The sequence below is a fragment of the Bombina bombina genome, chromosome 8, assembly GCF_027579735.1.
Source record: "Bombina bombina isolate aBomBom1 chromosome 8, aBomBom1.pri, whole genome shotgun sequence".
Lineage (NCBI taxonomy): Eukaryota > Metazoa > Chordata > Amphibia > Anura > Bombinatoridae > Bombina > Bombina bombina.
The window spans coordinates 113562195-113574154 of record NC_069506.1 but is presented as its reverse complement, the minus strand read 5'-3'; the positions used below and the strand labels follow the sequence as shown (position 1 = coordinate 113574154).

Genomic DNA, 11960 nt, shown 5'->3' with positions numbered 1-11960 from the left:
GCTGGCCCATTTATAGTTCAGCACCTGGGTAGCGCATGCTGATCTGTGTCTAAATGTTGCTACCAATTAGCAAGAGCTACCCAGGTGCAGAACCCGAAATGGGCCAACTCCTAAGCTTACATTCTTGTTTTTTAAATAAGGATACAAGAGAATGAACAAAAATTGATAATAGGAGTTAATTTTTAAAGTTGCTTAAAATTGAATGCTTTATCTGAATCATGCAAGTTTAATTTTAACTAGACTATCCCTTTAAGGAATTTGCTCTCCTATGTTGGTTAATTACAAATCAAAGGAACTGTAAACATTTATAAAAATGCTTTCTAAACCTTTGCAGTATTGCATTATCCAGGGACCCCTTCTTACCTGCTAAATCATTGTAAAAAATATACTGTTGCGTCTCCTCTGGTTCTTGTTTACAGTACCAGACCCCTAGCAGAGCCTTTTTAATCAAATGCAGGTGGGAGGTAAGCTAATCAGATGCTGTTCTGCCCGCCCCACAGATTTAATGGGAGGGCACTCCTGGATGCAAAGTGGTGCAGAAATGAACAAATAGTAATGTTTATTTGGGTGAGGGGGATTACATTTCCTTATTCAAATGACCAAATGCCCTGCAATAACAAGGTTAACTGCCTCTTTAAGTATTCTTCCTTTCCCCCCCACCCATCTATACACAGTGTGCTAACAGCTTACTTCTATATCATGAATGTACTATGCCAAGCACCATACACAATTAATCCAATTAAAAAAAAAAAGGTGACCCATTTAACACAAGTCCCTGAATTCTTTTTATAGCCAGAAATGTATCTAAACCATTTTTAAATGTATCCAAGGTATTGGCATTTACTACCTCCTTAAGTAATGAAATCCACAATTTGATTGCTCGTACAGTGAAAAAACGTTTACGTTGCAGGAGACTAAATCTCCTTTCCTCCAGCCTTAAATTGTGACCTCTTGTCACAAATAATAGTCTTTGAATAAACAGAGCTTCAGCTATCTCTTTATATGGACCTTGAATATATTTATATAAAGTAATCATGTGACCTTTCAAGCGCCTTTTTTTTCTAGAGAAAACAGACCCAGTTTGGCTAACCTCTCCTCATATCTTAAAATATCCATTCCCCTTATTAGCTTAGTGGCCCTTCTCTGAACTTTTTCTAAGTCTGCAATGTCTTTTTTGAAATCAGTCCCCAGAACTGCACTCCATACTCAAGGTGAGGTCTTACCAGGAATTTACATAGTGACAGAATTATGCTTTCCTCCCTTGCATCAAGGCCTCTTTTTAATACATGCTAGTATCTTATTAGCCTTAGAAGCCACTTTAGCTTGTTATCTATTACTACTCCCAAATCCCTTTCCCGTTATGTTTGGCTAAGTCTAGTCCCATTTAAATAATAGGTTGCCTGCTTATTTTTACTTCCAAAATGTAGAACCTTACATTTTCCAGTATTAAATCTAATTTTCCATTTACCTGGCCATTCTTCTATTTTTTTATAATCCATACTATTATTACATCAATTATTCCTATCTCTAAGACACTTTGCCAATATTATTACTTTTCAACTTATCTAATGAATTTATTTGTAATTTTTTTTTGCAAACTACAAAAAAAAATGCTCAATGCATTGTTTTTTGCTGAATAACCCTACTTTAATGAGAAACTTGTGGATGCTGCTTCCTGTTTAACAGTACAAGTGCGGGTGTTATCCCCATCAGCCAATGAGAATAAATAATTCTCAATTGAAAAATATTAATATTTCTAACTGTTCTTTAGTTTGCATGAATAATTGTTTTGCCTATAAATACTCCTTTAAGTGAATATAGCCCCGGTACTACTAACAACAAAATGATATAACATTTGTAAATAACTAAGGGTTAAAGCAGATCTGATGTGGTTATGAAGTAACCTAGGTTTGACACATACCAGGCCCCCTCCTTTTCCCTGAGATGTGGGGCTCCTTCTTGGGAATATACTTCTCAAGCAAAGATATTATTTCGAAGTGCTGTCAATTTGCCAGCTTCCCCTGAACTTTTGCCTGTCTGGGCTGCTTTTCCTTCCAAGAACTTGGTTCTTCTTAACTGAAAGGTGGTTGGGCCCCATTGCTTGAAATCAATGTAGACGTCAAGGCAGAGACTATGAACTAGAACCATTATTAATGCAATACTATGGTCGTTCTCAGAACTAGATATTACATGACAGCTTAACCGTTTCATGACTGATGCTGTTCAAAATACTATGGTTAGAACATTAAAATGATATTGCACTAAAAGATTTCTGTTATGTTTGATAAAATTATTTCTCGTATAAAAGGGTTACAGGGCTATTAAAGCCCATGCAGCAAAAAACAAGCTTTTAAACAGTTAACATTCCTTAAAGGGACTCTAAACATGTCTTAAAGGGACAGTCTACACCAGAATTTGTATTGTTTAAAAAGATAGATAATCCCTTTATTACCCATTCCCCAGTTTTGCATAACCAACGTAGTTATATTTATATACTTTTAACCTCTGTGATTATCTTGTATCTAAGCCTCTGCAAAATGCCCCTTTATTTCAGTTCTTTTAACAGACTTGCAGTTTAGCCAATCAGTGCCTGCTCCCAGATAACTTCACGTGCACGAGCACAGTGTTATCTATATGAAATACGTGAACTAACACCCTCTAGTGGTGAAAAAACTGTTAAAATGCATTCTGAAAAGAGGTGGCCTTCAAGGTCTAAGAAATTAGCATATGAACCTCCTAGGTTAAGCTTTCAACTAAGAATACCAAGAGAACAAAGCAAAATTGGTGATAAAAGTAAATTGGAAAATTGTTTAAAATTGCATGCCCTATCTGAATCATGAAAGTTTATTTTGGCCTAGAATGTCCCTTTAAGTTTGTCTAAAAAAGCATGCTTTGTGTCACCCTACCAAGAGATGCTAAATAGCAAAATGCTGCAAATTGCTAAAATCAGGGAGCATGGGACAAAAACAAATTTTACACAAAAGCAAGAGGCGTTTAATGTCCTTTTAAAAGCAAAAGGATTTACTAGGGATGAGCATTATTTGGTTTCGTTAGCTGCTGAATGTGGAATTCGTTGCCCATTCTCTTTTTGAAGCAGGATTTCTTTTTGTGAATGTGCAGCACACTAAGTTTTGGATTTGCACAGATCTTGGTGTGTTGCGCTTTCACAAGAAGAAATCCGGCTCCAAAAAGAACCAAATGCTGTGAGCGGCCGCCATCTTTAACATTTAGCAGCTAATGAAAGTGCCGAATGCCCAACCCTAGGATTTCAGTTTTAAAATGTTCTTGCAGCCTCAATAATAAGGGGTAGATTTACTAAAGGTCAAGAAGACATGATTCGCTGTAGCACAAGCATTTCTTGTCAGGCGCTAGCAGGGGCCGTCAATCATCCCGATCAGATTGGGATGATTTCAGTCCGCCACCTTAAAGTGGCAGAGAAGTTAAAGCGACATAAAACCCAAAAAACATTTCTCTCATGATTCAGATAGAGAATACAATTTTAAACTACTTTCCAATTTACTTCTATCAGTTAATTTGCTTCCTTCTCTTGTTACCCTTTGCTTAAAGGTTTATCTAGGCAAGCTCAGAAGCAGCAGAGAACCTAGATTCTAGCTGTTGATTGGTGGCTGCATATATATATATCGATTGTGATTGGCTCACCCATGTGTTCAGTTAGAAACCATTAGTGCATGGCTGCTCCTTCAACAAATGATACCAAGAGAATGAAACAAATTAGAAAATAGAAGTAAATTAGAAAGTTGATTAAAATTGTATTCTCTATCTGAATCATGAGAGAAAAAATTTGTGTTTCATGTCCCTTTAAAAGCCAAAGTGTTTTGGCTTTTAAACACCTCTTTTGTTGTAGGGATTTTTTATGCCCCACTGTATATACTGGATACTGCTATATTAATGGACGCTGGTTTATATAAAACATACCATAGTTCTGGTACTGGAAAATATAAAAGAGTATAACGCACCTTTTTAACGTATATTTTCTGACAATGGAAACCACTTTCCAGGCTTTGAAGATCCATTAATAGGACATTGTAGTGGAAAAATGATATGCTCTAATATGTTAAGACACAAAGGTTTTAAACACATAGGTAAAGTCCCGGGCAGGATCTACAAAGAACTACTGGTCCCAAGCAGTATATGGACGGTGATCCACTTGGCAGTGGCAGTCACATGGTTTTGCCAAACAGTGGATGTGTTCAGTTTATGTTCTAGTGGTTTGGGAGTGAGATTTTACCTATTTTTTTACCCCTTTGCAGTGGTTAAACACATAGAATTCCGAGGTGAGTATTGCATAAATGACATGTTCTAGTAAATTAGGGCATGACATTTTTCCAGGACAATGTCCCTTTAAAGGACTACTAAATACAGTAGACTTGAATAATTGGCGAATGCACAATAGAAAGACAATGCAATAGCACTTAATTTGAAATAAACAGTAGAATATTTTCTGTCAAATTTCAAAGTTAACCCAATTTTTCCTCCCACTGTATCATGCGAGAGCAATCGGCCAATCACAAAATGCATACACATATATTATGTATTTTTGCCCATGCTCAGTAGAAGCTGAAACCTCAGAAAGTATGCATATAAAAAGAATGTGCATATTTTGATAAAGGAAGTATATTGGAATTTATTTTTTAAATTACATGCTTTATCTGAATCATGAAACTTTAATTTTGACATTAGTGTCCTTTTAAGTCAATTCATATACAACCTCTATTCTTAAAGAGTGTAGACAAATACTTAATTTGCTTCATAGCATTTCACTAAGCCCACAATCATATTTCATCTGGTTGATCATTACTGTGGTTGGTAAGGTTTACCTTATACACTCACAATTATCTAAAGTATGACAAATCTTTCTGCAGAGCTATTATATACATAGTTCTGCAAAGCAGCCTAATTTAAAGAAACTATGTACTGTAAGAGCGGTTTCTCTTAATATGTTTACAATGACTTGTTATACAAGCTGCAGAGTATAAAATATATAATAAATTTAACATTTAGATTTATTTTTGTATATGAAATAGTTGTTTATGCCAATTGAGGCTTGCAGAAAGAGTAGATATACTTATCTATTTTTCTATACACATATGCCTCCTTATCTCTTTCTTTATACACAAAAGCTTACACATAGTATCCTTCACTCCCACTCCATACTGGGCTGCTGCTAATTTTTGTTTAAATAGCTTCTCTTATTTTCAGTATAGGTGGGGGTTTGAAAAGGCAACATCAGCTATTTAAAATGACAAAATAAAGGTAAATGAGCTAAATAATTTAAAACATTCCCAGAGATAAAATGCATCAGTGGGAAAAAAATAAATGTGAGATATTTTTACAATATAATGTCCCTTTAACCTATGTGTTTAGGAACCTGCAAGTCATTTGTTGTGAAACTTGTGACCAAAAACTATAAGGCTAAAGTGACTCAACAGCTCACTTAATACTTATTGAAAACTTAAAATACAAACTGGAAACAGCAACACTTTTAAGTGGAGTAAGTGCTCGTGCAAACTGGGAATCTGCCCATTCCCTAAAATATATATATAATATCAGCAATGTCCACAGCACTTATGGATTTAATTTAATCTTTATTCCAAAACATCAGGACAATTGTCCTGATGTTTTGGAATAAAGATTAAATTAAATCCATAAGTGCTGTGGACATTGCTGATATTATATTGAAAACTTAAAGGGACACTTAACACAAATTGTAAACTACATGATTATAAACCGTTGAATATAAGAATAATTTTGCAATGAAAACTGCAACTTTATTTTGTCAAATGAGTATATTGTTTTGAGTTTATTATTTTCACTAATTTCCCTGTCTCCCAGAACAAAAGAACTCTTGTTAACCAATCACAAACTAATATTCAGATATAGCACAAACTCTGTTTGCACACGTGCAGACTGGGTAGCCTGCACACTTGTATGGTTTTGCAATGGTTCAACATGGTTACTATTACAAAGAATAATTTGCCTATCATGATTGTTTATGCAAAATTGATAATCCACATTTTAAAAGCATGTTACACCATAGAAGCTTAGGGAGAGAGGGAAAAGTAAACAAAATTTCCTTAAAGTATTAACCCAAGCTTCCCTGGGAAAAAGTGAAACACATTGTTTTAGATGTATTTTACAACAAAGAGGTGCAAAATAATTAATGAATGTATATTGCAATAATGTTTCACTTGCAATAATGAAACATGTTATACATTGTTGAAATGTCAAGTTTAATGGTTCTTTAAAAGGACCATTATAGTGTTAAAATAACATGATTTAATCCATTAGAGCATGATATTTTAATCCTGAAAATTTATACGTTTTCCCCTTCTTTTAAAGATGGCCATTCAACCTTTATTCTTATATCGCTTTTATTAAACGCTCAAAATACTTTTGTAAGAAAACTCGCACCTTCTCTGTCCCAACAAAGGGCACAAATTAGATCTCATATTTATGAAAAGGGAGTGCTCAAAAAAGGAGCATGAATTGGTAGACGACTAAGATCACATGTATAGCCTGGTAATTTGCGCATTGATTTATGGAAATGGCTAGAACCCTCCACTGACTTCAACAGAAATTCTGATTAGTGCAACTAGATGTTTTCACCTTGCAAATACGTATTATAATGCGCCCTCTTTTGCTTGAAAAACAATAGTAATGTTTTCTTTTCGGCTCCTTAGGTCGGACGGAGAAACGGATTTAATCTCAGTTACTTAATATACCTTTTAGCCATAATTTATGCTGCCCACAGAAGAAGGGAACATAGTCATCTGCCTTGTGACGTGGAAGAACGGCAACAAAGAGTGAGAGAGTTCCTAGGATTTTTTTTAGATCAGAACTGAGATAAATGCTTCAACAGAAACGTAATACGGCATTTTAGATATTGGTCCCTTTTTTGGTGCAATATAAAATCTTAATTTAAAGGGACAGTCTAGTCAAAAATAAACTTTCATGATTCACATAGGGCATGTAATTTTAAACAACATTTCAATGTACTTTCATCATCAAATGTGCTTTGTTCTCTTGGCATTCTTAGTTAAAAGATAAACCTAGGTAGGCTCATATGATAATTTCTAAGTTCTTGAAGGCTGCCTCTTATCACATATTTTTTTATTTACTTTTCTTAACAGGGGAGTGCTAGTTCATATGAGCCTTATAGATAACATTGTGATCATGCCCGTAGCTTGTGTTCAGACACTGCACTAAACGGCTAAAATGCCAGTCAATAGATAATGAATAAAATGTCATGTGATCAGGGGGCTGTCAGAAGATACTTAGATACAAAGTAATTACAGAGGTATATTAATATAAATGTCTTGGTTATGCAAAACTGAGGAATGGGTAATAAAGGGATTATCAATCTTTTTAAAGTGAAGGTCCATTTTGATGAATTAGTGCCCGGTTTTTAATAAACCTATTAAAAACAAGGGCACTTTAATTCATCAAAATTGACAGATCACTGTTTTCTTCAAAAACTTACCTTTTAATCCTTGCAGCAGCTCCAGCGATTCCCCCGGCTGTCGGAAGCCTCTGCAGACGTCAGAAATGACGAATCAGGCTTCCTCCAATCACAGCTTCCTTGGCCTGATGCAACGCTGTGATTGGAGGAAGCCGGATTCGTCATTTCGGACCCGCGAAGACAGCTTGAGACGGGCGGAGGAAGTGCTGGATCGGCTGCCAGGATTAAAAGGTACGTTTTTGAAGAAAACAGTGAAATGTCAATTTTGATGAATTAAAGTGCCCTTGTTTTTAATAGGTTTATTAAAAACCGGGCACTAATTCATCTAAATGGACCTTCACTTTAAACAATAACAATTCTGGTGTAGACTGTCCCTTTAATTCAGGTCCTTATACAGCACACAGGTTTTCAGTTAAATGGAAATTAAACCCAAACATTTCCTTTCATGACTCAGATAGATCATACCATAGAAAATAACTTTCCAATTTACTTCTATTATAAAATTTGCTTGATTATATTGGTATTCCTTGTTGAAGGAGCAGCAATGCATTACTGGGAGCTAGCTGAACACATCAGATCAGCCAGTGAAAAGAGGCATATATGTGCATCCATCAATTGGCAGCTAGCTCCCAGTAGTGTATTGATGTTCCTGAGCATACCTAGGTATGATTGTCAACAAACGATACCAAGAGAACAAAGCAAATTCGATAGAAGTAAATTGGAAAGTTGTTTAAAAACAGAATTTATGTTTACCTGATAAATTACTTTCTCCAACGGTGTGTCCGGTCCACGGCGTCATCCTTACTTGTGGGATATTCTCTTCCCCAACAGGAAATGGCAAAGAGCCCAGCAAAGCTGGTCACATGATCCCTCCCAGGCTCCGCCTACCCCAGTCATTCGACCGACGTTAAGGAGGAATATTTGCATAGGAGAAACCATATGGTACCGTGGTGACTGTAGTTAAAGAAAATAAATTATCAGACCTGATTAAAAAAACCAGGGCGGGCCGTGGACCGGACACACCGTTGGAGAAAGTAATTTATCAGGTAAACATAAATTCTGTTTTCTCCAACATAGGTGTGTCCGGTCCACGGCGTCATCCTTACTTGTGGGAACCAATACCAAAGCTTTAGGACACGGATGAAGGGAGGGAGCAAATCAGGTCACCTAAATGGAAGGCACCACGGCTTGCAAAACCTTTCTCCCAAAAATAGCCTCAGAAGAAGCAAAAGTATCAAACTTGTAAAATTTGGTAAAAGTGTGCAGTGAAGACCAAGTCGCTGCCCTACATATCTGATCAACAGAAGCCTCGTTCTTGAAGGCCCATGTGGAAGCCACAGCCCTAGTGGAATGAGCTGTGATTCTTTCGGGAGGCTGCCGTCCGGCAGTCTCGTAAGCCAATCTGATGATGCTTTTAATCCAAAAAGAGAGAGAGGTAGAAGTTGCTTTTTGACCTCTCCTTTTACCGGAATAAACAACAAACAAGGAAGATGTTTGTCTAAAATCCTTTGTAGCATCTAAATAGAATTTTAGAGCGCGAACAACATCCAAATTGTGCAACAAACGTTCCTTCTTCGAAACTGGTTTCGGACACAGAGAAGGTACGATAATCTCCTGGTTAATGTTTTTGTTAGAAACAACTTTTGGAAGAAAACCAGGTTTAGTACGTAAAACCACCTTATCTGCATGGAACACCAGATAAGGAGGAGAACACTGCAGAGCAGATAATTCTGAAACTCTTCTAGCAGAAGAAATTGCAACTAAAAACAAAACTTTCCAAGATAATAACTTAATATCAACGGAATGCAAGGGTTCAAACGGAACCCCCTGAAGAACTGAAAGAACTAAATTGAGACTCCAAGGAGGAGTCAAAGGTTTGTAAACAGGCTTAATTCTAACCAGAGCCTGAACAAAAGCTTGAACATCTGGCACAGCGGCCAGCTTTTTGTGAAGTAACACAGACAAGGCAGAAATCTGTCCCTTCAGGGAACTTGCAGATAAACCTTTTTCCAATCCTTCTTGAAGGAAGGATAGAATCCTAGGAATCTTAACCTTGTCCCAAGGGAATCCTTTAGATTCACACCAACAGATATATTTTTTCCAAATTTTGTGGTAAATCTTTCTAGTTACAGGCTTTCTGGCCTGAACAAGAGTATCGATAACAGGATCTGAGAACCCTCGCTTCGATAAGATCAAGCGTTCAATCTCCAAGCAGTCAGCTGGAGTGAAACCAGATTCAGATGTTCGAACGGACCCTGAACAAGAAGGTCTCGTCTCAAAGGTAGCTTCCAAGGTGGAGCCGATGACATATTCACCAGATCTGCATACCAAGTCCTGCGTGGCCACGCAGGAGCTATCAAGATCACCGACGCCCTCTCCTGATTGATCCTGGCTACCAGCCTGGGGATGAGAGGAAACGGCGGGAACACATAAGCTAGTTTGAAGGTCCAAGGTGCTACTAGTGCATCCACTAGAGCCGCCTTGGGATCCCTGGATCTGGACCCGTAGCAAGGAACTTTGAAGTTCTGACGAGAGGCCATCAGATCCATGTCTGGAATGCCCCACAGCTGAGTGACTTGGGCAAAGATTTCCGGATGGAGTTCCCACTCCCCCGGATGCAATGTCTGACGACTCAGAAAATCCGCTTCCCAATTTTCCACTCCTGGGATGTGGATAGCAGACAGGTGGCAGGAGTGAAACTCCGCCCATAGAATGATTTTGGTCACTTCTTCCATCGCCAGGGAACTCCTTGTTCCCCCCTGATGGTTGATGTACGCAACAGTTGTCATGTTGTCTGATTGAAACCGTATGAACTTGGCCCTTGCTAGCTGAGGCCAAGCCTTGAGAGCATTGAATATCGCTCTCAGTTCCAGAATATTTATCGGTAGAAGAGATTCTTCCCGAGACCAAAGACCCTGAGCTTTCAGGGATCCCCAGACCGCGCCCCAGCCCATCAGACTGGCGTCGGTCGTGACAATGACCCACTCTGGTCTGCGGAATGTCATCCCTCGTGACAGGTTGTCCAGGGACAGCCACCAACGGAGTGAGTCTCTGGTCCTCTGATTTACTTGTATCTTCGGAGATAAGTCTGTATAGTCCCCATTCCACTGACTGAGCATGCACAGTTGTAATGGTCTTAGATGAATGCGTGCAAAAGGAACTATGTCCATTGCCGCTACCATCAACCCGATCACTTCCATGCACTGAGCTATGGAAGGAAGAGGAACGGAATGAAGTATCCGACAAGAGTCTAGAAGTTTTGTTTTTCTGGCCTCTGTCAGAAAAATCCTCATTTCTAAGGAGTCTATTATGGTTCCCAAGAAGGGAACCCTTGTTGACGGAGATAGAGAACTCTTTTCCACGTTCACTTTCCATCCGTGAGATCTGAGAAAGGCCAGGACAATGTCCGTGTGAGCCTTTGCTTGAGGAAGGGACGACGCTTGAATCAGAATGTCGTCCAAGTAAGGTACTACAGCAATGCCCCTTGGTCTTAGCACAGCTAGAAGGGACCCTAGTACCTTTGTGAAAATCCTTGGAGCAGTGGCTAATCCGAAAGGAAGCGCCACGAACTGGTAATGTTTGTCCAGGAATGCGAACCTCAGGAACCGATGATGTTCCTTGTGGATAGGAATATGTAGATACGCATCCTTTAAATCCACCGTGGTCATGAATTGACCTTCCTGGATGGAAGGAAGAATTGTTCGAATGGTTTCCATCTTGAACGATGGAACCTTGAGAAACTTGTTTAAGATCTTGAGATCTAAGATTGGTCTGAACGTTCCCTCTTTCTTGGGAACTATAAACAGATTGGAGTAGAACCCCATCCCTTGTTCTCTTAATGGAACAGGATGAATCACTCCCATTTTTAACAGGTCTTCTACACAATGTAAGAATGCCTGTCTTTTTATGTGGTCTGAAGACAACTGAGACCTGTGGAACCTCCCCCTTGGGGGAAGTCCCTTGAATTCCAGAAGATAACCTTGGGAGACTATTTCTAGCGCCCAAGGATCCAGAACATCTCTTGCCCAAGCCTGAGCGAAGAGAGAGAGTCTGCCCCCCACCAGATCCGGTCCCGGATCGGGGGCCAACATTTCATGCTGTCTTGGTAGCAGTGGCAGGTTTCTTGGCCTGCTTTCCCTTGTTCCAGCCTTGCATTGGTCTCCAAGCTGGCTTGGCTTGAGAAGAATTACCCTCTTGCTTAGAGGACGTAGCACTTTGGGCTGGTCCGTTTCTACGAAAGGGACGAAAATTAGGTTTATTTTTTGCCTTGAAAGGCCGATCCTGAGGAAGGGCGTGGCCCTTACCCCCAGTGATATCAGAGATAATCTCTTTCAAGTCAGGGCCAAACAGCGTTTTCCCCTTGAAAGGAATGTTAAGTAGCTTGTTCTTGGAAGACGCATCAGCCGACCAAGATTTCAACCAAAGCGCTCTGCGCGCCACAATAGCAAACCCAGAATTCTTAGCCGCTAACCTAGCCAAT

General features: G+C 38.8%; 1 protein-coding gene across 1 annotated transcript in view; it reads right to left on the bottom strand.

Annotated features, from left to right (window-relative positions):
- Positions 1-11960, bottom strand: part of ACAP3 (ArfGAP with coiled-coil, ankyrin repeat and PH domains 3) — a 302744-nt gene that overhangs the window by 273337 nt on the left and 17447 nt on the right. The window contains 1 exon segment of the mRNA XM_053690978.1: positions 3937-4067. Coding sequence (XP_053546953.1) covers positions 3937-4067 — 131 coding nt within the window.